The 25,466-nt window shown below is 37.3% G+C and overlaps 3 protein-coding genes and 1 long non-coding RNA gene across 6 annotated transcripts; 2 read left to right on the forward strand and 2 right to left on the reverse strand.

The window, feature by feature from the left end:
- Positions 1-232: 232 nt before the first annotated feature.
- Positions 233-7,595, reverse strand: LOC137742167 (uncharacterized). Of its 2 annotated transcripts, XM_068481953.2 has the most exons (11): positions 7,264-7,595; positions 6,057-6,207; positions 5,764-5,947; positions 4,878-4,948; positions 3,997-4,134; positions 3,822-3,913; positions 2,421-2,692; positions 1,548-1,633; positions 1,320-1,421; positions 468-637; positions 233-336 (listed from the first exon to the last, which is right to left on the reverse strand). In XM_068481953.2, the coding sequence occupies exons 1-10, from the start codon at positions 7,374-7,376 to the stop codon at positions 476-478; spliced, it is 1,371 nt and encodes a 456-aa protein (XP_068338054.2). In that variant the 5' UTR covers positions 7,377-7,595; the 3' UTR covers positions 233-336; positions 468-475. The 2 variants fall into 2 exon arrangements, with proteins under 2 accessions (XP_068338054.2, XP_068338053.2); XM_068481952.2 differs by having other exon boundaries at positions 233-637.
- Positions 7,596-9,065: 1,470 nt separating this feature from the next.
- Positions 9,066-12,361, reverse strand: LOC137742484 (protein GAMETE CELL DEFECTIVE 1, mitochondrial). Its single transcript, XM_068482366.2, has 4 exons — positions 12,210-12,361; positions 10,577-11,420; positions 10,165-10,354; positions 9,066-9,489 (listed from the first exon to the last, which is right to left on the reverse strand). Exons 2-4 carry the CDS (start codon positions 11,359-11,361, stop codon positions 9,271-9,273), a joined length of 1,194 nt encoding a protein of 397 aa, XP_068338467.2. The 5' UTR covers positions 11,362-11,420; positions 12,210-12,361; the 3' UTR covers positions 9,066-9,270.
- A 1,056-nt stretch (positions 12,362-13,417) lies between these two features.
- LOC137742181 (putative GPI-anchored protein At1g61900) lies at positions 13,418-18,249 on the forward strand. The gene is made up of 8 exons (XM_068481968.2): positions 13,418-13,665; positions 14,255-14,395; positions 14,696-15,559; positions 16,409-16,654; positions 16,756-16,773; positions 17,156-17,296; positions 17,420-17,467; positions 17,907-18,249. Exons 2-8 carry the CDS (start codon positions 14,362-14,364, stop codon positions 17,978-17,980), a joined length of 1,425 nt encoding a protein of 474 aa, XP_068338069.2. The 5' UTR covers positions 13,418-13,665; positions 14,255-14,361; the 3' UTR covers positions 17,981-18,249.
- Positions 18,250-22,215: 3,966 nt separating this feature from the next.
- LOC148693224 (uncharacterized) lies at positions 22,216-23,750 on the forward strand. 2 transcript variants are annotated; one of them, XR_015953630.1, is made up of 4 exons: positions 22,225-22,500; positions 22,713-22,884; positions 23,093-23,517; positions 23,704-23,750. It is a non-coding gene; the product is annotated as an uncharacterized LOC148693224 (long non-coding RNA). The 2 variants fall into 2 exon arrangements; XR_015953628.1 differs by having other exon boundaries at positions 22,216-22,500; positions 22,713-23,517.
- The last annotated feature ends 1,716 nt before the right edge of the window (positions 23,751-25,466 follow it).

Here is a 25,466-nt window from a genome sequence, read left to right on the forward strand (position 1 = left end):
CTAGATGCAATTTTGTTAATTACCTAAATTACCTCAAAGAGTATGATTTATGAGGGCTCGTTTGGAAAGTGATTCTAAGACAGTCAGAATCACTTTTGGGATGAGGTGCTTCTCCATAAAATCACATAAATCACTTCGATTTTATCTATATGGGAGGTGCTTCCCCTCAAAAGTGATTCTAGCCCTTCCATAATCACTCCCAAACGAGCCCTGAGTACCTTCGGAGCTCAGGTAGCAAAGAACCAATGTTTCCCTCAGCTCCATCCAATAAAATAAAATCATACAAAGTGATTCATCCTTCTTCCTCCACTGCTCAAATGCAAAATCTACAGACACCTGATACATAATACGAGCAACGGTCGACACCATAGGAGAAAACAATTGTAGAAACCCACATTAAGAACAAAGAAACGGAAAACTACGATAAAAGAAAATTCCAGAGTCGTCGATAGATGGTGGAATATTACATTTGTGTTCAGCTGGCCAAATGTCTGGGAGAGCTTTTGAACATACTGTGCCACATGAAAGCTCTTGAAAGCACCATCTCGAGTTCTTGGTGAGTCCAGTTATGCGTCGGAAGGTGTTGAAGAAACATTACCAACTCTTGGAAATCAAGCTTCTGAAGCTCTTCTGACCACTGTATATCAGATCATAGAGGATTTCAGTTACTGACTTCAACTCCTTTACAGAAGAACAATTTAAGCTGAAAATATAACCAACGAACACAGAAAATAGTCTTTCTGATTATCTGCTGTCAAATTTACACAAGCACAAGAACATAGTAAACAGTGTAACAAATTGCGCATTTAATTTGAATCCCAATTTATTAAGGTTTTTAATGACATGGCATTTTTGTCGCCAATCAAATCTTTTTACGTTTTTCAAACTCCGAAAAACAATTTAAAAAGTAAAAAAGAAAAACCACCACAGCCAGTTGGCGATGACGCTAGAAAAAACACAATGGAAGGCAGTTTCCATGCAAAGTAATCGACATTTAAACTTAAACGGCAAGCAAGGCTGCAAGAATGCATTTATGTTTATTATATGTGTTAAATGAAGAGCAATCGACAGTCTATTTCTTCAGTGTTGAACATGCTGCATGAAAAAGATCTTTACCCTTATATAAAGAGTCAAGGTTATCACAAACGGTGATTTGCTTCCATAAGTAGAGCTATCAAACATGGTAGCCTTCCGACCCCCCAACATTTACCAAACGGAGAGAGATATTGTTAACGACAAATAAATCAATACGAACATTTCCTTATCACAGGCTCGCAGCTACTACATCCAAACACGTAACCAAGGAAACAGATTCTTACCGTTAGAAGAAAACTGGCAAATATATACACAAGGAAATCTGGCAATGCATCTCCTTCGGCTAGGTATGTATCCCACAGACGAGAAATAAGATTGAAAGGAATCTAAAAGGAGAAAGGAAAAAAAATTCCATTAGCCATGCAATAAATTACAGTAGGTTCGCATTGTCCCTTGCACAAAAACAGAGGAAACACACATCAAGTACATAGAAGAGATCTGTAGAAGCAAACCTCGCGTATTAGAAGACAGTTGAACCACCGAAAAGCAAATTGAAGAAATTCGAGGCCTTGCTCCTCCACATGTCTAGATACAGGTTCTAATGCAGAAGAAAGAAAACTAAGGAATATACACACGAAGTTTGAAAAAAAAAAAAAAAAGAATATACACATGAAGGATAGCAGAATTTTGAAATGTTTCTTGCATCCCAGAGCATAGGCATATGCCATCTTCTGAAGATATTACATGGAAGTTTGTAAAGTATACAAGCAAAAAGTATGCAAGCAAAAGTTGGTCTGTCCTTCAGCAAAACAAACCACATAAAATATATTCTTTCAACAACTCACATTTAACAACCTTTCACTACAATATGATGTGCAAATGTGCAACACCATTTTATTGCAACAGATGGAGATTTAAAAGAACTGAAATGCAATACACACCACCTTCTTCATAGAATTATAATATATAGTCGTGGAATTATAATATATAGGAAGTCCAAATATACATAAAGACCCATATATCAGCCAGCAAGCATCTCTAGGTTGCTATATGCAAGTCCAAATATGCATAAAGAAAAGCAAAGAGACTTCCATATTGAAAATGATGCCAGAGAAGAATTTCCGAATCGAAGAAGAGGCAGATCAAAATATGGTGTGGAAAAACCCAAATCGAGATGAATGGAAGATGCCTCTGGAACTAACTTGTTTTTCTAGATCAGTCGAGGTATTCATTGAAAAGTCTCAATGCTATCTTCGAATATTAAAATGGGTCTAGCAAAATTTAAATCAGTTTAAGGCCTTAAGCACACTGCACATATTTGATTCAGTTCATCCAGGGAAAAGCGTGTAAGAATCAGAAAACAGAAGCAAAAAAGTGGGGGTTACCATCAATCCGCCTGACCACTTCCTTTAGTTTAAACACAAGCCTCTGGATTCCCGGCTGAGCAAAAGTGTAATGATCTTGCATACCTTCAAGTAAATTTGATAGGCACCAATAGCAGTCAGCCTCTATATTAGATATTTTATCAGGAGACAGATCAGAGATCGACCAATTATCCACACTCCCCTCCAAGTATTCTGACAAGAAAACAACTAGAAAAGGAGTAACAAGATCATTTATTCCCTGAACATATCCACTTGCAGGATGTCGAATGGCCCTGAAAGACACAAGGAGAAGTACCTTAAGAAGATATAACTAATAACCATACGAATTACATAATTAAAAATTAAAATAAAATGATGGCATCTTGATATCATACTCCATATCTACATGATTTGTCCCTCTTTTTAAATCTAAACTGTTGGAATCCAACAACAGCTAAGAAAATTAAATAGAAACAATTCACTTAACCAATATACCATGAATTGTTGTCTGCATTTGATAGTCTAAACTTCTCAGTTGGAGGAAACAACAGGAAACATGTTTCACATAAATGAGGCCTAATCTCAGTAGGGACTTACCATGGAGGACACAAGTTTCACATAGTCTAAACTTCTCAGTTAGAGGAAACAACTGGAAAACAAGTTTCACATAAACAACGGTATAGAAGAGCTTTATCACTATTCTCTATTTCTCCCTGCATGGTCCAAATCTCAGTAGAGACCTACCATCAAAATACCATGAAATGAACGTGGACACTTGAATCATTCTGATCAACATTACTAAATAACAGTGAAGGTGTAGCTATGTATGTATAGCTAAGTGACAATAACAATTTGAGATTCATGCCCATGCCAGCCCTCTTAATGCACAAATGTTAAGAACACCAAACCTACCAGGTTATTGCAGAGAACATGTACATATGAACTTAAACAAGTCGCTATCAACTTGACACCACTATCCCAAACAGTTTAGAGCTATAACTACTTTGGTAAAACCAATAGAGCAATCACAAATGTTTTCAAGTCTGACTGGTACTAAAAGCCTCTAAACTTAGAGCTGTTAAAGCATTATTGGTATGGACATGGGCTGGTTTTTGAGACTGATGCACGGCACTAAACAGCACGATAATTTAGAGACATATCATATCTCACTGTTCCATATTGTGAGCTACTACATAATCAGCGAGGGTCTAATGAGCCAAAGCCTTTTTTATGAACCCTACAACTAAGACAATTGCTCTGGAATTCCTAGATCAATAAACCTATTAAATTTTACACTTTTGTTTTTAGGAACCAGCAGGTCCAGTAGATGCAACTTAGAACAGCCAGTAAGAGTTTGCATGAGAGCATTTGATGTAAAAAACAAGCCAACAACGACTAGTAATTTAAGATATAGTATTTAACCAGGTATAAAGGATGCGCTCCAAGGATTTCTGGACTTGCTCCTGCTGAAAAAAAGATACATCTGGCACAGTTCTTGGGCAATCAACAGCAATCTAACATGGTCAAAAAAGATAATAGTCAAATCCAAGAACAAGGTATTAGCACTAAGTTGGCAATTGTTTAACATATAAAACACCTGACGAAGCATGTTTATCTCATCATCTGAACGCTCAGTATCCGGAATATCATAGTACTGAGAAACACAGTCAAGATACTCAAGGCGCTTCCTTCTTAGAACTCCCTCCCTTCTATCTGAATTAGATGGTGCATATCCCTGTTGTCAGTTCATATTTTAATTTCAAACAAGCCACAACATTTACAAGATAAACGCAATCCAGTTTATCAAAATAGCAAATAAAACAAGACCTTTTTCTAAGGTGATGGTATCTTCAAATGCATGCTTTAGGACTTCCACTCCAATTACAGAAAACAAACACCATAACTCACAAGGAAAAAAGTGGATTGATAAGCTTAATGACACAGTAACACAAGCATAAGACCCTAGGTACCAAGCCTGGGATGCACATTGGACACCATGGACACCACTGAAAGAACTAGGCACCCTTGACCAGCTAAAGGCAGCAATGGTTTTAAACTTGCGGTGAACAAAACGTGTAGAATACAAAAAGAAAAGACAGTAAATAATCTACAGGGACATATGGAGAGAACCTAGCTGCTTCCCTCTCACAAGGTGAGCACAAAACCAATGGCTTCTGTCTGATTCCACTTTAGGCAGCTTTGGAAGCAATTTCAATCAGGCCTTTTACAAGCCCATTATACAAAATTGAAGCCAAAGTACTGTACATAGTAATGGACTAACCCCACCCAAAACTTCTCCTTCCTCTAATAGGCAAACAGGCAATAATTCTATATTTGCAGCAACTACCATAGTTAAATATCTTATTCTAAAAAAAAAAAACATGGTTAAATATCTGTGGTTGATTATTAGTGCATTGGATAACAAATCCAAAAAATGTAATAGTGCTTTTAGAAGAAGAATCGAAACATAGAGCTTACCAAAAGAAGCCTCCATATGTCGGGCCGCATATATGGCGGTATGCCACTCCAAGCCAACTCACGCAACTTCTCTACATAACAATTCAAGATTCAATTTGAAAGGAAATGAAAAGAAAGGAAAGATCCAAAATTCAATTAGTGCAAAAGAGAAACTTGGGGTGGTAACAGATTTATCAGAGTGACCTAGGCTACAAGAATGAAATGCCTGATCATAGCAGTAACAATAACACGTGTGAAAGTTTAGATTTCAAATCACTGAGGATGCCCACTAAATGATGAAAGGACTACACAAAATTTTGACGCGAAAAGCAACAAACAATACCCCAGGGTAATGTTTATTTCTCTCCTTATGATAGTTGTGAAGAACAGGGATCAGATTAGGTTTTCGGAGCACTGGTCGATAGAGGGGAATCTCCTTTGTGTGCACATTTTCCACATCTGTATGGACTGCCCAACTCTCATAGTACCAATTGCCAATAAGTCTTATATCTCCCTTCCGGACTCTCTTTGGCATGCAGCTGTTTCTTAAGTCTCTGCTTCATTTAAATGTTTTGCAATATCAATTTGAGATGCTATATGACATTGCATGAATTCCTAGGAGCTATAGTTTAGAGTCTGTATAGATCACTTCAATTTTCAGGTTGATAGCTTGTCACTATGTTTCTTTCTGTGCTTAAATCGTTTCAGAAAACACTTTTGTTTTTCATAATAAAAAGATTAAATTTAATTAGAATAACAGATTCTAACTAGTAATCTGAGCACCACCCAGAACATACTCAGAAAAGAAACATTTTAGCTTTACATAATCAGACTTTGATGAATATAGTGGAAGGGGAGAAGAAAAGCAGGGGAGGGGAATTTAAAGAGAAACAAAGTCCTTAAGTACCTAATATCACTGTTGTCCCTGAAAGAACCTTTGTGAACTTCATAACTCTTGCAGAATCAGTAGCTCTAGCTCCCATGGTGGATTTCTGAGCTCCTTTGGAAATATTCTCAACGTTCGAGGTTGATGATGTTAACTTATTTGAATTTGCATTATTGCTGGGCTTGCCTAGACCCTCACCGTCTTCCTATTGTAGAAGTAAAAGTACTAGTTACATTTCAGTTAACCAATTATTGCAAATGGATTTATATGTTTACTTTTCAAGCTCATTAGACTAAAGGGAGATAAAAAGAAACCTCCAAGGCTCTGCGATCACTTGTTTCAGCATCATTGAATGATAAGCTCCTTTCGTAATTTGGTAAGGGCACTTGTAATTTTGAAGGATCCAGCAGGTTTGACCTCCTAGTCAGTAAGACTTTACCGGGAATACTACGACCTTTGAGCAACCTAGATATCAGGACAATATGATCAAAGCAAAAAATAATCAGATGTTGAACTTATATTATAAACAACAGATCTTATTTAGATCAACATTTAGTAACTGAAGTACACAACAGAATCTAAAGAATTGTGGACAAGCTACCAGAAGAGACATAGGTTACTTCAGTTTGCGACCTTAAACAACACATAACCCAGTATTTATCATAACTGTTGACAAGAACATTGAACTGAAAGGAGTCGTTTTGTCATAACTGTTGACACGGACATTGAACTCCAAACAATGGAGATATCTGATAGAACATTATATAATGCAACGACGGAAAGGAGTCATTTTGTCAGATAGCTCGGATAATCTAACGCAAAGTGGATCTTATCAAGATTGGGACAGTGCCAGACTGGGACAGGGTTAATGAATAATACGCAAGAACTTTCATCACACTTACCGTTATAAGTTTATTGACATATAACGAATCACTATCTTCCACACTGAACCATGGCAGTATTGGTTCAATCTAAGTAGCCTAGAGAACATGCTTGCTAGTCTTTCACAAACATCCAGTAAAAACCAAATCTAGCGTCACCAATTTTCAGCTAAATGACATTAACTTGAGGTTAACACATAACAAAATCGCCAGCCAAATGAACTAAAAAGAAAGGTAAGAAACAGATATAAAATGTGAATCACATATTCCCTCAAAATTCAACAAGTCACTTCTGTTTTCCTACATTTTCCAATCTAAGCACAGAGATCTCCAAATCACACTAATTTTCTCACTGATTTCGCATCGAACACATCGAAATGAACAAAACCCACATTGATTTTTTCAACCAACTCTCAGAATTTGAGAAATCAAAATTCAAAAGCTATGCTTTTTACATGTTGGGACCAATTCCAATCCCCAATGCAATGCATCAGAGTCATTAGTGTGAAAAATTGCCTCCTAATTATTACAATTCAATATTTAATCTTCAAAGACGATGCTTTCTGCAAATGGGTATCAAATCTGAGGAAAATCACAACCAAAAATCATCAAGAAGTTAATAAAAATACGAAAAAATTACCCTTGAACATTTCTGAGGGTTTGGTTGAATCTGGAATCTGGGGTTGAGATGGCGCTTTCTTTCCTGGAGGGGTTTTCTTCTCTGTCGGAGCTCTGATTGCTCTTCTTGTTCATGGCTGTTGCTCTACAACGACCATGCTGTTTTCTTCCTCTTGTTTTTTTCGGTGCTTGTTTTTGTTGCTTCTCTGTCTCTCTCCACAGAAGAACAGGTAGGAAAACAACAAAAAAATTGCAAAAATACAAGAAATAGAAGTCTCTAACCTTTTTTTTCCCTTTATTTTTCTGTGTGCTGTGCTATAATAATGGTTTTAAGATTATTATAACACCTTACTTGAATTTCTGATAAGTGTTCTCTGAGTTTGTCTATTGTAAATAACATTTAGTTCTTCGTGAAAAATGTGACATCCCACATCGCTCAGGGGAGTGATTCTTATATGTATATTTTTATCCCTACCTAGCACGAGGCTTTTTGGAAGCTCACTGGCTTCGAATTCCATGGGAACTCCGAAGTTAAGCGAGTAGCGCGTGAGAGCACTCCCAGAATGGGTGATCCATCGGGAAGTTCTCGTGTGAGTTCCCAGAAACAAAACCGTGACGGTGTGCTGGGGCGCAAAGCGGATAATATCGTGCTACAGTGGAGTCGGGCCAGGAAAGTGGTCCCACTGGGCCGGGATGTGACAATTTGGTATCAGAGCCTAACCTTGGTCGTGGTGTGCCGACGAGGAAGTCGGGCCCCTAAGGGGGGTGGATTGTGACACCCTACATCGCCCAAGGGAGTGATCCTTATATGTATATTCTCATCCCTACCTAGCACGAGGCCTTTTGGGAGCTCACTGGCTTCGGGTTCCATAGGAACTCCGAAGTTAAGCGAGTAGCGCGCGAGAGCACTCCCAGGATGGGTGACCCATCGGGAAGTTCTCGTGTGAGTGCTACAGTATCTGTCATATCCTCGTTAAATTTCATATGAACGACCACATAACTATCTAAGAAATCACTTATATCAATATTCATTGTCAGAAACCAATGTGAAAAGTTATACTAATCTCAAAAAACAATTTAGGTAAAAAGACTATCTTTTGGAATCAAACATTTTATCTTTCAAAATATTATGTATATTCAACGGCTTTGGGTTACAATAAAATTTTACAGAAATGATCTTCAAGTGATAATTTAATAAATTATTAGTTAAATTATTAAAGAATATTGTGAAGTGACCTAGGCAAGTAAAGTGATAATTTAATAACCTATATAATTTCCTTAAGATAATATAACAAATGACTTTTCTACTTTCGAAATAAAAAATAATATTAAATCAAAGGTTTAGTTGATTTTTAACAGACGAAACTCGTACCATCTAATTTAATTTCTTTTAGAATTAAAGGTATTCTCATGGGGTTGGATCTGTTTTTCTATTAAAGCCTAATTTTGGTGTTTAATATCAACTGGAAATAGCTCACTAGATTTAATCTGTTTAGAGAAGAACTGAACATCAATTTCCAAATATCGTCAAAGTTTAATGCAAAAGATAATTCATTATGAAAGAAATTTATCCCTCACACTCATACTATTTTTTCAGAGATTAATGAGAGAATTTTCCAATACGGCCAATCTACCACCTTCAACTAAATAATATTTGCAATTTGTTATTTATTTCTTTTCTCCGACACAATTTGAATCCAGTCTTCAACACCAAACGAGACCTCATTTTCTCGTATCGTTTTCTCATCCACGTACGCAATAATGGATGAATGAATGAATTTATTAGGGTTGTATTCATAAACTTGCAAAATTGACCAAAGAGGGTTGGTGAAGATACAAATGCTAAGCAAAATGATACAAATGTCAAACGTCTGACAGAAAAGGTATTGATTGGTTAACAATGGTGGAAAAACAAGATGCCATTATTATCAATTTATCACCACCAAAGCAGAGACCCACACAAAATTTTCACCAACTACAAAATATACTTGAAAACAACACCTGACTCAATAACAAAAGACCTTCATCATCACGGAAGGATCTTGCGCCGGCGGCGGGGTGTTTCTCGCTTCACGTACATTTTCTCCGTTTCATTCAGCGGTCGGCTTGAACCATCTGGCTGGCTGACAAACTTCCAGCCGCCGCCACCTCCACGCTTTCCTCTTGGTCCTAGTTTTTCCACGGTGAAGTTCCACCCGTTTGAAGTCCGGCGACGACTATGCTTGTGGCAGAAAACCTCTCCTTTTATCTGCACACAAATGAAACCATCACTTAAAGGGATAACAAAAGCATTGACAGATGATACAAATGGTATTATCAAAATACTGAATAGTCAATCTATAGTGAAATAGTGCCTCGAATCACCCTATACATAGTCGTCATCGTCATTCTCTAATAACAAAGAAACCATCTTTTACTTTTCAATGAAAGTATTTACCTCTCTATATCATTGTAGCATGGAAGACAAACCTCTTTTACTCGACAAGTCAATACAATTCGAGTGCCCGAAAATTCCCATCTTATTGCCCTACCAATCCCCCCATGCTGACTTGATAATGGATATCCCACAAAATTTCAACTGCTAAGCTTTAAGAACCAGAAATTGGAACCATAAACAAATTCATGGTGAAAACAATCAAAACCTACATACACCACAATTGGATATGGCACTTAATTTCAGTCACCAAATTTATCAGCCCACATTTACTTATTAAGACTCGCCTAATCTGTCACCCTGTCTTATAGAAACGCACTTAAGACTCCTAACCCCTTAAGACTCGCCTAATAATAATGAGCAGATGTAACAGCAACACCAACTATAGCACTAATACTTTGTAGTACAGATGTATGCTTTTTTCCTTGATATTATAAATGTTTAGATTTCTTTCTTTTCTCATGGCAAAGTCAGGATTATGGAACTTACCTTCATTTTGTTGAAGTTCATTCTCTGGACAAACTCTTGATAGAGCATTTCATCTTCTTTCTTCGAGATTTCATAATGAACTTCATCCAAATCTCTGGTGGTACCATCCCAACCCTCTGGCATAACCTTGAAATCAGGTTTGTAGGGAAGGGATGCCACATGGAATTCGCGGTCATGAGAATTAAAAAATCTGAAAAGAGGAAAGGAGTTATGCACTATGAGAAATACAATCTGGCTATTACATCAGCTAAGCACCACTAGACCTATAATTTTGCAATTAAAATTAACGCAGCAGGAAACCTATACCATCCGTATGAAGTATGCACAGAATGATTGATATCATTACAAAATTATTGGAACTACAGAACCCCTTGTATATATGTGAAGTAATGCTCGTGAATTGGTGTCTTACTCTGGGCAGGTGTCAAGAAGAAGCTCAACAGAATCATCTAAAGGACGACCAAGTTTTTTCTCCTCTTCCTCCTCAAGCTCTTTGAGCCAAAGAATAGCATGCACTCTCTGCCTCATAATCCTATAATCCTTAGCCAGCCGCTCAACAGTATAAACCTCAGGGTTTTCCTTGTGCTTCTTATACATCTCAGCCTTCTCCGAGTCCTTGAGATAAGATCCTCTCGCACCTGGCTCGCGCACTTGCTTCAGAAGCACACTTATCTCCTGCAATCTCTCTCCCCACCCATCCACAAACGTTTTACTTTTCCTGTTCTCTTCTTCCAGTTCCCTTATTCTATCCTCAATTTCTTGCAAACCAGATACCACTGAAGACTGAGATGGGTTGAGCCCACTTGTACGTCGGCCTACCACCTCCCCATCAAAATGCTCCTTGGTCAGTCCAGTCGACCATGCTGATGCAGTATCCCACCCCAAATTATCTGATGCATTATTGGTGAATGTTCCAGATGAAGGTTTATCCCACCCCAAATCATCTGATGCATTATTGCTAAATGTCCCAGACGGGGGTTTATCCCACTCATCTTTACCATCATTTTCACCGTCACCTCCAGAGCTGAAAGAAAAGAATCGGGAAGTGATAAACTGACAAGATACGATATCATTCTTCAATGGAAGCACACCATTGCTTCCCAAAGTCGGTTTGCTTTTCTCTCTCAGAAACTTTGTTGTGCTTGTGCCAATTGAAGTTGAGGAAAGACGGGATATAAAGCGGTGCATATTCTGCATTGCTGCAGTATTTTGCCCAGGAAGCAATCTACCAAGTCACACCACAGGTACTGAATATCCTAAACTCACCAAAAAGAGAAAAGAAATTTCTTAAGCATCCACAAGTCACCTGAAGTAACCCCATAAATTAATACAGCTCAGTGCATAACTGCATATACTGTAACACTACACAGTAACACAAACACAGAGATCAAATATGGACACTTTACGAACCATAACCCAAAGTACTGATCTTATGGCGGAAAAAGAATTCCAGAAAGAAAGAGCAACCGAAATGTTATCTTAAAAGTTTCTACTGTAAGTTAAAAGAAAGTTCCCATCTTTGCTTAAAGAAAATTGAAATACATTTATCTGAAGGACATTCGCTGTTCAGTTTACAACCAATGAATCCAAATTCCCAGAGATCAAACAAAGCATTATAACCTAGCACTGAAAAGACAAGTTACATTCAGATACAAGAACAAATTGGGAACTTTACTATCTTAAAGTTCATAACTCCTAAACCAAAACAGCAACCAAATTAGTTGATGCAGATTGGGGAAAAAAAAAAAAACCAAATCCCCAACTTTAATTTAAAAATTTATATCCATAATTTCTGTTTATATGAGCCACAGCCAATAATTCCATTTTCGAATTCCAACCAACAGCAGAAACACACAAACATATAAATTAAATTGCAGTTCGTGTGAAATGAGAAATTCGATAAAATTCAAAAGATTTATATGTATTAACACTTTCTCAGCAGCCAAACAGAAGAAATCGAAATACAAAATACAAAATACAAAATACAAAATACAAAATATGTACACGCGCGTGTTCAAAAATGTCAGAAAAGCGAAAGGAAATACCTTGAAGTTGCAGGATTCAATTCATTGGCAAAACCCTAAATCTAAACCAAATCATTTCGTGGCTCACTGCATTGATCGGAAGCGAGACGCACAGTGTTGAAGATGCTCTGGAAATATGTAAACCCCAAAACCCTCGGATGTTATGTGCTCACAAAATTCAGCTTTTTCATTGTCCTGGGCCTTGAACAGTATAGCTTGATGGGCCCAGCCCATATCTAACTAAGGGATGAAGTTGCAACTTTCAATGTGCCCGTAAGCAAAGAGTCATTTCATATTCTCGTTCTCTATCTGCACTCTTTGATTCATTCTAAAAAGAGAGTGCGGCAATCACTTTCAGTAATTTAAAGTAAGTATTTTTATATGAATTACATTGTAGTCAATTGTAATTTCTTATCAAGTAAATTGTTACGTGTCTTGTGCACAACTCGACAATCTGACTCGAAACCGACGCACACAAAAAAATAGTTCGAATTGTCCATAATCAAGTTCATGTCATGTAAGAGAGGGTTGAAGATTACTTGTGGATAATAGCAATCAATGTCCAAAACAAAAACAAAGCTTTGTACATGTTCACTTCTTTCACGAGAGAGGATAGCTTGTGGTTCATAACAATCAACAACCAAAATCAAAACAAAATTATGACTCGTAAAAAAATTAATGTAAATTTTTACTTTGTTACCTTGAAGTATCTTAGTTTTCAAACTTTCATACATCAAGTTTTTTTCATTCTAATCTCACACATAAGGTAAGAATTATTGGGCACTTTCATACTTCTATTAGGTGGGTGTCACGTATCATTGTGGGTCACAATACTGTAGATAGTAAAGTTTTAAAAACTGGAACTAATCCACTTTTTCTAGGAAAATCTGCCCCTGTTTTTCCTATTTGATATTTGTCCAATTTCTTATGAATCATTGACACGTAACGTGATTCTCGTAATAACTAACGAAACAATAGACATAAAATATGCAGAATCGACGAGACTAGAAAACATATCTCTAGATCTAGATTCAAGAGTTACGTAGACTTCACTATAAATCAACCAAATCCAATCCCAAAAACCCATAATTTTCCTTGTTGTAAAAGATGCTATTGTTATTTAATAATTAATTAAATTAAATGAAAATTTCTGTATTATTCAGGTGGGATGGTAAATGGACTGTGAAAAACCGTAGAAGTCAAATAAAGGGCCAAAAGGTTAGACCCCTGTCGTCCACTATATCCACCACCCCAAAAGCACAAAAGCACTTTTACTAAACACACACACACCCCCCCAACTGACCGCTCCACCACCATTTCAGCTCACCTCAGCTCAGATTCCGGGTATCCAAATCGACCCGTTTTCCAACCCCATCGACCCGCAAGCCATGCCTGCTTGCTAAGCTTCACGATCCCGAACCCGGAAGGCCTTTCAATTTCTCACCAAAACTATGTTCAATGGCTTCAATGTCTTCAGGTACTTTTCTGTTTCTTTTTTGCTGGAATATCTGCAATTATCTGCTGTTTAATGGCCGAGAAAGTCTGGGAAATACAGGGAAAACGATGCAACTTTATTGATGTTAATTAAAGTTTTTAGTTTATTTTTGGATTAAAAAGTGGGGAATTTTAAGATTTGCTACACTCTGTCAGTGGTATCTCCAGATTTATCAATTTATGAGTCATTTCAATCTTCAGCTGTTCGTGGATTTTCAGTTTTCTAGCTTCATAAATTTCCGTTTGATTATTTCTCATCGGGTTCTTTTTTCCAAAGAAAGAAAATTTAGGTAAATTGTTTGTGTGCTTTGATTTCTAAAGAGTGAAAGAATTCACCTTGAATGCTCACACTAGATACACCGATATTCGGCCTAGTTGCGAGTGCAAGCTTCCATCTATTTAGGGTTGTGATTGTGTGTTATATATCAGGTGGATTATGTGCTATACTTGTGTATATTGTAAGCATATTATTAATCTAAAAGAGCGTATATTTGGAGCACATTTATGTCCTTTTATCTGCACTCGAGAGGAGTTAATGAGTTTCCCTTCCGGGTTTTTGTTGGTGCTTGAAGGTGGCAAAGGTATTGCTGCATGGATGTGAGCTATTTTTGGGCCTGTCACGAACTAAAGTACCACTTACTAACGTAAATCTCAATGGTACCCGAGGGCTTTGGGAGATATGGGTTGTTCAAGGGCTGTTATTCATCATAAAGGTAAGTTTGTATTTATTCTAAATAGCTTGTTTTGGGATTCTTGGTAGGAGCAAGACAGATATAAAGATGGTTACGATATTGCTTAATATGCGGTGAAATATTAAGGTCTCGTCCCTTAGTGTAGGGTTTGTATGACCACAAGATAGGTATCTGTAAGCTATCGATGAAATTGATTATGTTGGTAGCCTTATTTTTATTGGAAGTAAATATAAACTTGAAATATATACTTTGTATAGTTAATTTTTGGTCAAGCAATGTCATTGCTACTTATTCTGAAGACAGGCTTATATATCACTGCAGGTTCTTTGTGCTGCCAGTTATTATTATTCTTTATCTGGTTATCCAGTTTCCAAGATGTCATGGCAGTGCAGACAGTATTTGACCGAAGTCATGCTTCTTCCGTGGCAGAGCTAGGCCTAGCTAATCCACCTACTACAGAGTTCTTTGATCCCATTGAAATATCACCGGCTGTTATTCCTAATTACCCAAATCCTGCGGATGAACCTTCGCAACCATTGTACCCGAATTTTCCAACAAGATATGAGCCTGTTTTAACTGGGAAGTGTCCGGTGAATTTTTCTACTATATCAAGTTTAATGGATAAGACGGCTACTGATTGCTTTCAACCTTTGGCAGCAATAGTAGGCAATGTAATATGTTGCCCGCAGTTTAGTAGTTTGATCCGCATCTTCCAGGGTCTCTATAGCTTCAACTCTGATAAGTTGGTTTTGCAAAATTCAGTTGCGAATGATTGTTTTAAGGATATCATTAGTATCTTAGCCAGTAGAGGTGCAAACAGTTCAATACCTACACTTTGCTCCATAAATTCGTCGAATCTTACGGGTGGGTCCTGTCCAGTGAAGGACATTAATACCTTTGAGAAAACAGTAAATACAAGTACATTACTGGAGGCCTGCACAACTGTTGACCCTCTCAAAGAGTGCTGCAGACCAATTTGCCAGCATGCAATCATGGATGCTGCACTGAGGATCTCAGGAAAACAATTGATGATGAACGAGAACAAAAATTTAGCGGGTGGGCTTAATTATACTGATACTCTAAGTGATTGTAAAGATGTGGTTTTTTCATATCTTTCAAGGAAACTCTCGTCAGATGCTGCCAATACTGCATTTCGGATATTATCTGCCTGCAAAGTTAACAAAGGTATCTGCCTACAAAGTTTTAAAGTATGCATATGACTAATTTATTTAGACTTTAGAAACTGTGGTTTGAGCATCTAATCTATTGTTAAGTTATTTGTCTTGCCTGAAGAACAGAAAAAAGCAATGAATGCAGTAAGAAGGTTCCTCCATTTATGAAATATGAAAAACAATTTGTTTTTGATAAGAAAAAGTAAACTTGAAAGATCAGCATTTTTTTACTTTCGTTTCATTTCGTGAATCATACTGTTCATCTCACGTGTAGCCTTTCCTGGCCCATGAAGGATTCGCATCTCTAGTATTACCATTTTTATTTGGTTCTTTATAGGAGGAAGTGTTTAAGTTAATTTTATTTTCACTGTCTTTTAGGGTAACTTAATCATTGGTTCTTCTTCACTAATATTTATTTATCCTATTTAATTAATATGTATATCTGCAGTGATTAGTATTCACTCATGAAATTCTAGAAGTTGGTTGTCTTTAATAATCAACAGTGCAAAACAGTTTCAGAACCTTGTGTTGGGTAACATAAGGACAAGTGAAGCTGAATTAGGAGGCATATTGATTCACTAATTACCAAATTCAGTCATGAAATGAGTGAAGCATCCAAATTATGTTTGCCCACTTTGCGCTGGCTTTGTGAACGGGAAAATGATAAACCTTTTTGTTTTTTTACCCACATTTGCTATGTAGATTTTAAGTTTTAGATTTTGCTTGCTTAACTTTTTAGGGAACGATATGCGTTTTACTTTGGTTTTAGTTGCTTGTGGTTACATCTTTATGTGCTGTGTATGTTTGGACTTGTTATGTACCATACCATCTTTTCTCATGAAAATGATTTTCACTTGTGCAGTCTGCCCTCTGGAATTTAAGCAGCCTTCAGAAGTAGTCAAAGCATGTCGCAATGTTGCTGCCCCAAGTCCTTCCTGCTGTAGCTCATTAAACACTTACATGTTGGGAATACAAAAGCAAATGTTAATTACAAATAGACAAGCCATAATCTGTGCTTCAGTGTTTGGGTCCATGTTGAGAAAAGGCGGGGTGTTGGAAAATGTTTATGAGCTTTGTGATATTGACTTGAAAGACTTTAGCGTTCAAGGTGCTTGTCCTGCCACACCATTCGTTTAATTTTCTTCCTCTTTTCTTTCATTATATCTGATATTTTACCTTTTTATCCCTGGATCCCTGTGGGCACTGCAGCTGAATACATGCAACAAGGTATGACATTTTCAGTCGTTGCCCTGTTTCTTTATTGATTGATTATTTTCATTCTGAAAGTTTGATATCCAATTTTATGCTTTAGCAGTGGGAATATTCTTTGTACAGTGTTGTGGGTGCTTTATAAAAATGTTAGTTGCAACGCTAATAGTGTAACTGAAGTTGATGACAAATTAGAGCAAATGCAGGGGTTTTTTTATATTTTTTTATTGGAAACTAAATACAGGGTTTTTTAGCCATGGTATCCAAAATGTACATTTCCTGGGTGTTGTAGAGTGTGATGTCGAATTCATGTTCCCTCGTATGTACTTGGCGGAGATCAAGTAATTCCCTAAGCATTATTCTTGTAAGATTGATAATTTTCATTTTTGCTCAAATGCAGGGTGTTTACTTCGAAACTTGCCTGCAGATGGGATATTTGACAATTCAACAGGTTTCAGCTTTACGTGTGATTTGAGTGACAACATTGCAGCACCATGGCCTTCATCTTCCTCAGTTTCTTCGCTGTCCCTTTGTGCGCCTGGTAACTGATCGATCAAAGAATAACTTTTGTTGTCCTTTTCCATCATAATATCTACTACTTTGTTTTGCATGTTTTCCTTTTTTATTGAAGTCCATGATCTCACGGATACTACTTTGTTTGCAGAGATGTCATTGCCTGCACTACCAACATCGGAGACTTTTAAAAATCCTGGTATGTATCTCTGCATTATCCAATTTCTGTGCATTTGTGAAGTTGCTTCGTTTCTTTTGTTTTAATGTGCTAAACAAAGTCATAAAGCGAAATGGACAAACTTAATGACATTGTGAGATAAAATAAAAAATTGGAAACTGCCGTGTTTAGTGAAGTTGGCACAATGCGCTAATCATTAAATCAGGGTATTATTCCATTGAAAAAAATGTTAGCCAAACCACGGAAAATCGATTCAATTTTCGTAAGAAACCAGTTGTGCTGTGAAAAATGTATTCAGTGGTAGGTGTTTAACATACTAGCATTCAAATTTCACACGAGAGCTTAACGTCTACCAGTTGGCAATTCTGGAATCTGCATTTCTTCTTTGCCCTTTCTTTAGTAGTGTCTTCTGACGCAGGGGAAATGTCTAACACCGTAAAACAATGTGTTGGTGATGCAGGCAGTCGTGGTGGTGAGCTGGAATTTATGGTACCCGTTTTTTCATTTTTGGTTTTGGGTACTCTGTTGTACTGAGGAGATGGCTGAGGGTTGGGGTGGTTTGAATTTAGGGACATTTGGAGATTTTATGTGTGGATTTTGCTGTATATTTGAGTAGTAGTTTCCATGTATAGCAGTTTTTTCTCTGTTCCTGGCAATTATGATACACTGATCCGATTGGGTTCGAAAACAGCCGATTTTTAGTGCTTTCGGGCTCTGACTCCGGCCATCATCCCTCACTGCTTGTTGGGCATTTACAGTTGTAAATTGTTTCGAAAAGGGTTAATTTCACTGCTTGTTGGGCATTTACAGTTGTAAATTGTTTGCAAAAGGGAAAATTAACCGTCGTATCATTATAGACCGGTGCCATGTATCAGGCAGCCGTCGCCTCAACCTGCTCTGCCGGGGTTAGAAAAAAAAATGGCCGGCGAGTTCAGGGACCTTTTTGTTTGCACAATTAAACATAAATCAACAAACACGAGAGGAGAATGGATGTGACACGATTCTACGTCAGATGCTAATCGAAAGGTTGTTTGGGTCAACAAGTTTACCGAATTTGGAGTTCTTACATTGAGTCACCAATTCCTTTATAGTGCGACCACAGTGTGGCGATACCTAAAAGCTTAGGAACCGAGGTTTCGTTGAGTCATCCAAGCACATTGAAAAACATTCTATTATTTTAGTGATAGGGTGTTGGGTTTCTACCCTTGGGTCCCGGGGTCGATTGGGTTTCTACCCTTGGGTCCAGGGGTCGAAACTACTCCCCCCCCCCCCCCCCCAATTTCCCAATTATTATGATAGTTTCGAATTCTCCTCATCCCCTTAGTAATAATAATAAGATTAAATTTTTTTTTTCAAAAAAAAAAAAAAAAAAGAAAAAGAAAAGAGTTAAGCACTGCAAAAAAACGTAGTGTCATTTAAGTGGTTCACCCCTTAAATATGGGCCATGTCCACTGTAGTGGTCTCGTATATATATATATATATATATATATATATATATATATATATATATATTTCATGTGGATTACAATAGCTCTCTAAACAAGATAGTGTATTTACTCTTAAAAATTTGATTGCTTATAAAAGGTACTCGGCACCTTTTATAGGCCTTCAATGAGCTTTCAAAAGTCTTGGGCTCTTAATTCTATCACCACCCCACCATTAAATTGGCCAAATATGTAGCCACGACCTATAAGCTACTTCTCCCACTGCCCATTCAACACGTGGCATATGAGTGACATTTACACAAGCCTATTTGCATGGTTTCCTAGATTGACACCATTGAGCACAACACTCGTCCAAGAGTGGTTGAAAGTGGAGCGCTATGCCTGACAACGTTTACATCCTTTCAAAGACTTTTGTTCTTGTCGATTGCCAACGCGTGGCCCGAAGTTGACGTCTGGGTAGTCCTCTCCTTGGAGCCTGTACTAAAAAGTTGTCAGGCTTACCGACTGTCTTCAGTGGTCAAAAAGTACTATAACTTATGCATCCGTTTTTTCTTGTCCGTAGACTATCTAGTACTATGAGAGATCGTCTTTTTCGTTCGTATAGTGCTCTGTCATCTGAATTCCTTGGGCTGGCTTGCAGGCATAATGTCTTGATTTTCTCATCCTTTAGTAGGCTCTCTATTCAAGCCCATATACTAGGCCCAAAGACAACTATATATTATTTTAATGGGTCTAAAAGGACCCCATGTTAACAAAAGTAGAATCCCAATACTATTTGGAGATCAAATACTTAAGGAGGAGGATTCTCTATCCTCTTATTCCCATACCCTTCCATCCCCTCCTCTCCCACATTGCTTTTTGTTTTATTATCTCTATAAAAAAATCAATATAAGATGTTGACATGGCTTAACCGTGACCGTTCAAATAGGAGGGCATGGAAGGGTAGAGAGATTAGGAGGGTAGAGAATCCTCCTCCAATACTTATAGGCTTTATGTTGCTTGTAAGACAAGAAACTCAGCATGATTAGTATAAATAAAAGCACGAGATCAGGAAAGAAAGACAAGAGAATACACCTTAGCTTCTCTCATCTTTGTATCCCTCATATTTTGCCCAATCTTGTTTGGATTTCTTTGGTTTCAAAAACACAAAATTTTGTTTCGGATTATTAATATACAAACATGTGATCCTTTGTTCTTCGAACTTGTTAGGAAACATCTTAATACCAACAGCAATTCCCAGCATCTGAAATTTTGAGTGGAAACAACCGACTAATAGCCCATTTGGTAAGTGGTTTTAGACGACTGAAAGCGCTTTTACATAAAATGTTTTTGGAATCAAAGCCTTAGTAAAAATGCAAGTTAATTATAGAAAAGCACTTGAAGTGGCTCCAGCGAGAAGCACATAACAAGCACTTTTGGAACCCAAAAATATTTTTTCTAAAAGCACTTTCCATCACATCCCAGCCCGAGATGTGGTAGGGGCCCGGGCCTAGTTATTCGCATTTTCATATCATTACCACTTCCGCACAGCGCAAATGGTTACGTCACCCTCACGTGACGACCAGCATGCCTCGATTGAGGTCGGGATGTGTCACTTTCAGTCATTTAAAAGCACATGCCAAACGAGCCATAAGCTCGCATTGTGGATGTGTTACGTGTTGTAAAAATATCTTTAAAACTGTCAATGTTTTGTAATGAGTTTGTGGAGATTTTGCCTTTCACATCTTGCTTTGTATTTGAACTTAAGCATTAGAACTAAACTTACCTTTAAATTATCAAGACGCGACAGTTGGGATAAGAGACGATCAAGTATATATGTCGCGAACCTAGGCATTGCAAGTCTATAAATCCAATTTGTATTACTACTAAACTATGTATACCAAATGTAGTTAGGAATTAATGTAAGTACAAACTACATGGGTATGGAGAATGCTATATAGGGAGAGCCGAAAAATACTTGGAGACAATCAAATACTGCACAAATTTGTGACAAGTTGACGAGGAAAGATACTACCTTTTGTCAAGCAGTTTTTTATTTTTTTGCGTTCTTTTATATAGTTGTTTTCTTTATTATTTTTTTTTTTCCAGATTAGATAGGTATGGACACGTAGTGCCTATGATAAAAAGAAAGGTCTCTTGCATGCACGTGAGCACGTGCAGAGACGTTAGTATCTATTTTTATAAGGTGAGAAGCCCAAATAGGTAAAACACTCAATAAACCCAATATTACCTTTTGTTTCCTTCACAATAAAAAACCAAAAGTTTAGAAAATGAGGATAAAATGGTAAAATCAATATTAATTCACAGGAGAAAAAATGAACGTGGTTTGGTTTGGAACTGCTCTAAGCAATTGCGTTTGGTTTTCTCTTTCTTCCACGAAGCAAAAACTCAATCATCTCGGTCTCTCATGTATTTTTCTTTATTTATTTTTTTCTCTTCTCTTGCACTTTTTGGCGTTGATTTCTTTTTCCATCATGTCTTATCAAGGTTGAATTTGAAGTCTAAATTATGGCTAAAAACATAGAGGAAAAATCTGGAAGAAATCCATAGACGCGAGTCTTGCTAACCTCTCTGCAGAGAAAGAGAACCAGTGATTGTCTAGAATTCTGGAGGAGGAGAAACCCCATGAGACAATCCAAAATGAATTACTTCAATTACGTTGCTGTTCCATTTTGGGTGAATTGCCAATTTAGTCCTTGAATTATCACCCGAGTGAAAATTAGGTCTCTAAACTATTTTTTTTTTCAGAAAAATCAGTCATTGAATTATTAAAATCTGTCAATTACATCCCTATTATTATATTTGAAGCTATTATATTCAATTTTTCGTTAATTTAAGTCACATTACTTGCATATGATTTACATTGGAGGATAGATTGGTAATTTTTCATAAATAAATAATGTATGAGTTAACTTTGGATGGTAAATTAGACGTTAGATTCACAATCTATATGAAATGTTAAGGGCTTATAGGCGAGAAAAATACAGTATTACACTCTAAAGTGTGACAAGTGATTTAAGTTGAAATTGGATAAAATAGCTTTGAATATAATAGTAAGGATGAAATTAGCAATTTTTAATGAACATAGGAACTTATTTTACCGAAAAAATAATTTAGAGACCTAATTATCTATTCTAAAACTAGGGAGCAATTGACTGTTCATTGGGCTACAGTCAATTGTTTGCCTCTTGATTTCAACTTATTTACAAAAAAACCATGAGAATTGGGCTGGGTTTGAAGGATATTATTTGAACTGATAAGGGTGATTTTGTCCGGACGATTTGGGACGAATTACCCCTTCATTTCACCTTATTTACAATAAACCCATCAGATTTGGGCTGTGTTGGAAGGGTAATTATTAGAACTTATCAGGGTAATTTTGTCTGTAGGGTTTCTTCGACTTCTTCTTCCTCTCTCTTCATTTCTCTTAACCTCTAGCCCCAGCGCCGCTCACCCCCGTTCTTCTTTTCTAAAAGAAAACCCTAGCCACTCAATTTCTCTCAACTCTACCCGTACCTCAACCAATTTCTCTCAACCACGGCCTCCATTTTAGCGGCTCGACCTCGATTCCATCCGCCTTCCTCCCGGCGAAGACTTTGGCATTATCAGGTAATCCTAGCTCCGACCCAAACCCTAACATTACAGAAATTTGATAGCAAGAATCGTTCTTTCCCAAACCCTATCGTGTTTCCATAAGTTTGATAATGAAAGTTCGTTTTTTGGAATTTATAAATTTTGTGTTTTTGCTCTGTAGAAGCATGATTTGAGTTTTTTTATTTATTTATAAATTAATTATAAGGTTGGTTTTTATGGTTGCGTAGCTCATATTCATTGCAGTCTAGATCCCAACAACCCAAGGATGATATTTCCATGCTAGGGCTCTAGGATCGTCAACCCATCGATGATATTTCGCTCAAACTCGCAGATCCATGTTCGATCCTCCAGTTTCAGAGCAAAACATTGATCCATTTCCCAGATACACAAGAAGCAAAGGTAAAGACTCGGTTTGTGCCTCAAAAAATATACTCTCTTCTCTGTTGTGTGCTTGAATGCCTCGGATCTGGGACCCTGGATTGCTGAAAATTAATTTCTTTGCACCCCAACTATGAATTTTAGCATTTTTTTTTCTTTCGGATTAATGCAATCACAATGTTATTTTATTGATTTTATTTACCATTTGTTGTTGAATTTATTTCTGTAGGAAAGGTACTAATTACCGAAGTGTAAAGGATAAGATTTTATTGTACTACCTGCGCTCAGCAGCTCAGTCTTTCCCCTCCTACTCCAGTTGTCTTACGTTTTCTGTTATGCATTTCACATTTCTTGGAATGGATAATAGATAACTACATATTCGAAGTTGGGGATAATTAGGTTTTTATTTATTTGCTTTTTGTCATGGTTACTCATAATTTTGCTTTAGTTTGGTTTTTGATTGGATAATATTTTGATTTGCTTTAAGAGTTCTGATCTTCCACTATAATTGTGATTTGATTTATGAACTGCTATTCACACATTTGAAACTGATGTGCAAACCATCATGAGGATCACCACACCCATGATCATGTTCATGATCCTGGTGTTTCTTCTGTCAGCATAGTTTGTGAAGGGAACTTAGAACTTGGAAAGGTAGGATCTCTGTTTTGTCGTATTTTGCAATATATTTGATAATTTCTTCTGTGTCTTCCATGTGGACCTGTTGCCTTTGAATGAGACAAGTACACATTTGAGGGCCAGTTGCATCCAGAGTCTTTGTCCAGGCATGTATGAAAGAAAACCTGACAAAAACTACTGATTTCGTTTTTATTTTTTCAGGCTAACATATGGCTTGGTACACTGTTGTTGAAACGAAGTGAGGACATTGTGAACACGAAAGATTCCTTGAAACAAGAAACCAGAATAACGTGTACAAAATAATATTTTTGTGTTTATGATTTTGGGGTTACGATCTCTCTCAAATTTGGTCCTCTGATTCTATCTTCGTAGGGTGTAGGTTTGTGGATGAGTTGTTGATCCAAAGGGCCGTCGAGGCTTGATTTAAGGATGAACAATTGATGAACGGTTGAACACTTTCTTCAAGGGCCGTCGGGGCTTGATCTTGAATAATGGTTGTGTGGATTTCTTTAAGGGCTTTTGGGCTTGATCTTGAAGGTTGATGGATGAGCGGATCTTCAAGGGCTTTTGGGCTTAATCTTGAAGAACGATTGGATGTGTGGATTTGTTGAGGTTGTTGATCCAAAGGGCCGTTGGGGCTTGATCTTAGGATGAACAGTTGATGAACAAATGAACACTTTCTTCAAGGGCCGTCGGGGCTTGATCTTGAATAATGGTTGGTGGAAGTTCTTCAAGGGCCGTTGGGGCTTGATCTTGAAGGAGGATTTGACGAAGAAACGAAGAGTGCTTTCTTGATCCTTCGGGATTTTCTTGAGAGCTTTAGAACTTTAAGGCTTCAAGGTTTTGGTGTGTAGAGAAATGTATTTGTGAATTGGTTTTGGTGTGTGTTGGCTTTTCTTGGGAATTTGGATGGTTGAAAGCTTTGGAGTTTCAAGGCTTCAAGGATTTGGGGAATTCTCTTCCAATTTGGGAGTAGAGAAATGTATTTGTGAATTGGTTGATGCTTGATACCTTGATGGAGAAGCCTATTTATAGGCTTTGAGAATGAATCACCACCACAAAATATTTTTTTCCTTTCCAAGCACCATTGCCTAATTTTCCCACTTAATGCAATATTGAAATTGAAGTGGTGTAACTTATGGCCTAATTTCCCACTTAATACCATTTTAAACTTGAAGTGGTGTAACTTATGGCCTAATTTCCCACTTAATGCAATATTGAAATTGAAGTGGTGTAACTTATGGCCTAATTTCCCACTTAATACCATTTTAAACTTGAAGTGGTCTAACTTATGGCCTAATTTCCCACTTAACACCATTTTAAACTTGAAATGTGTATGCTTTGTCATTGCCCAAAATGAGAAGAACTTGCTTTGATCCGTAATGGATTGAAGTGTGCTTGCCTTGTCATTGCCCAACATGAGAAGAAAAACTTGTTTTGATCCTCAATGGATTGAAATGTACTTGCCTTGTCATTGCCCAAAATGAGAAGAAAAACTTGTTTAGTCCTTCAAGGGTATTTCTTCCTATTTTGTTGAGTCACACGCCATGTGTACAATTTGTACAACACGTGGCGTATGCCATGTATGCCTTGACACGTCAAAACTTTAATGCATTGGTGAACATTTGTTTTACTGAAATTTCGATGTCTACAAATGCCCCCACTTCAAGGCGCGTCGTAGACATGTGTTTGTCACGTGTAGAAGATGCGTTTTGAAGTCCCTTAATGTAGATGTCAACCCAAGAGCCGTCGAGGCTTGATCTTGAATTGGGCTGGAAATTTCTTCAAGGGCCATTGAGGCTTGATCTTGAGTTCGACTGGAAGATTTTCTGGTTTCCTCCAATCGTTGATTTTCCACAGGCTTAGTCTTGAACTGGGCTGGAGGATTTCTTCAAGGGCCATTGAGGCTTGATCTTGAGTTCGACTGGAAGATTTTCTGGTTTCCTCCAATCGTTGATTTTCCA

Source organism: Pyrus communis, chromosome 11 (assembly GCF_041283825.1).
Source record: "Pyrus communis isolate YQ-2024b chromosome 11, ASM4128382v1, whole genome shotgun sequence".
Classification (NCBI taxonomy): domain Eukaryota; kingdom Viridiplantae; phylum Streptophyta; class Magnoliopsida; order Rosales; family Rosaceae; genus Pyrus; species Pyrus communis.

Coding starts and splice junctions, on each gene's coding strand:
- LOC137742167 (XM_068481953.2), bottom strand. CDS start 7,376: ATGAACAAGAAGAGCAATCAGAGCTCCGACAGAGAAGAAAACCCCTCC. Junction 4,135..4,877: donor ACATATGGAGGCTTCTTTTG/GTAAGCTCTATG, acceptor AACTGACAACAG/GGATATGCACCATCTAATTC. Junction 1,422..1,547: donor ACTGTCTTCTAATACGCGAG/GTTTGCTTCTAC, acceptor TTCTCCTTTTAG/ATTCCTTTCAATCTTATTTC.
- LOC137742484 (XM_068482366.2), bottom strand. CDS start 11,361: ATGCAGAATATGCACCGCTTTATATCCCGTCTTTCCTCAACTTCAATT. Junction 10,355..10,576: donor CTTCTTGACACCTGCCCAGA/GTAAGACACCAA, acceptor TCCTCTTTTCAG/ATTTTTTAATTCTCATGACC. Junction 9,490..10,164: donor TGAACTTCAACAAAATGAAG/GTAAGTTCCATA, acceptor ATTTGTGTGCAG/ATAAAAGGAGAGGTTTTCTG.
- LOC137742181 (XM_068481968.2), top strand. CDS start 14,362: ATGGGTTGTTCAAGGGCTGTTATTCATCATAAAG. Junction 15,560..16,408: donor TGCCTGCAAAGTTAACAAAG/GTATCTGCCTAC, acceptor TCACTTGTGCAG/TCTGCCCTCTGGAATTTAAG. Junction 17,468..17,906: donor GGAGACTTTTAAAAATCCTG/GTATGTATCTCT, acceptor TTGGTGATGCAG/GCAGTCGTGGTGGTGAGCTG.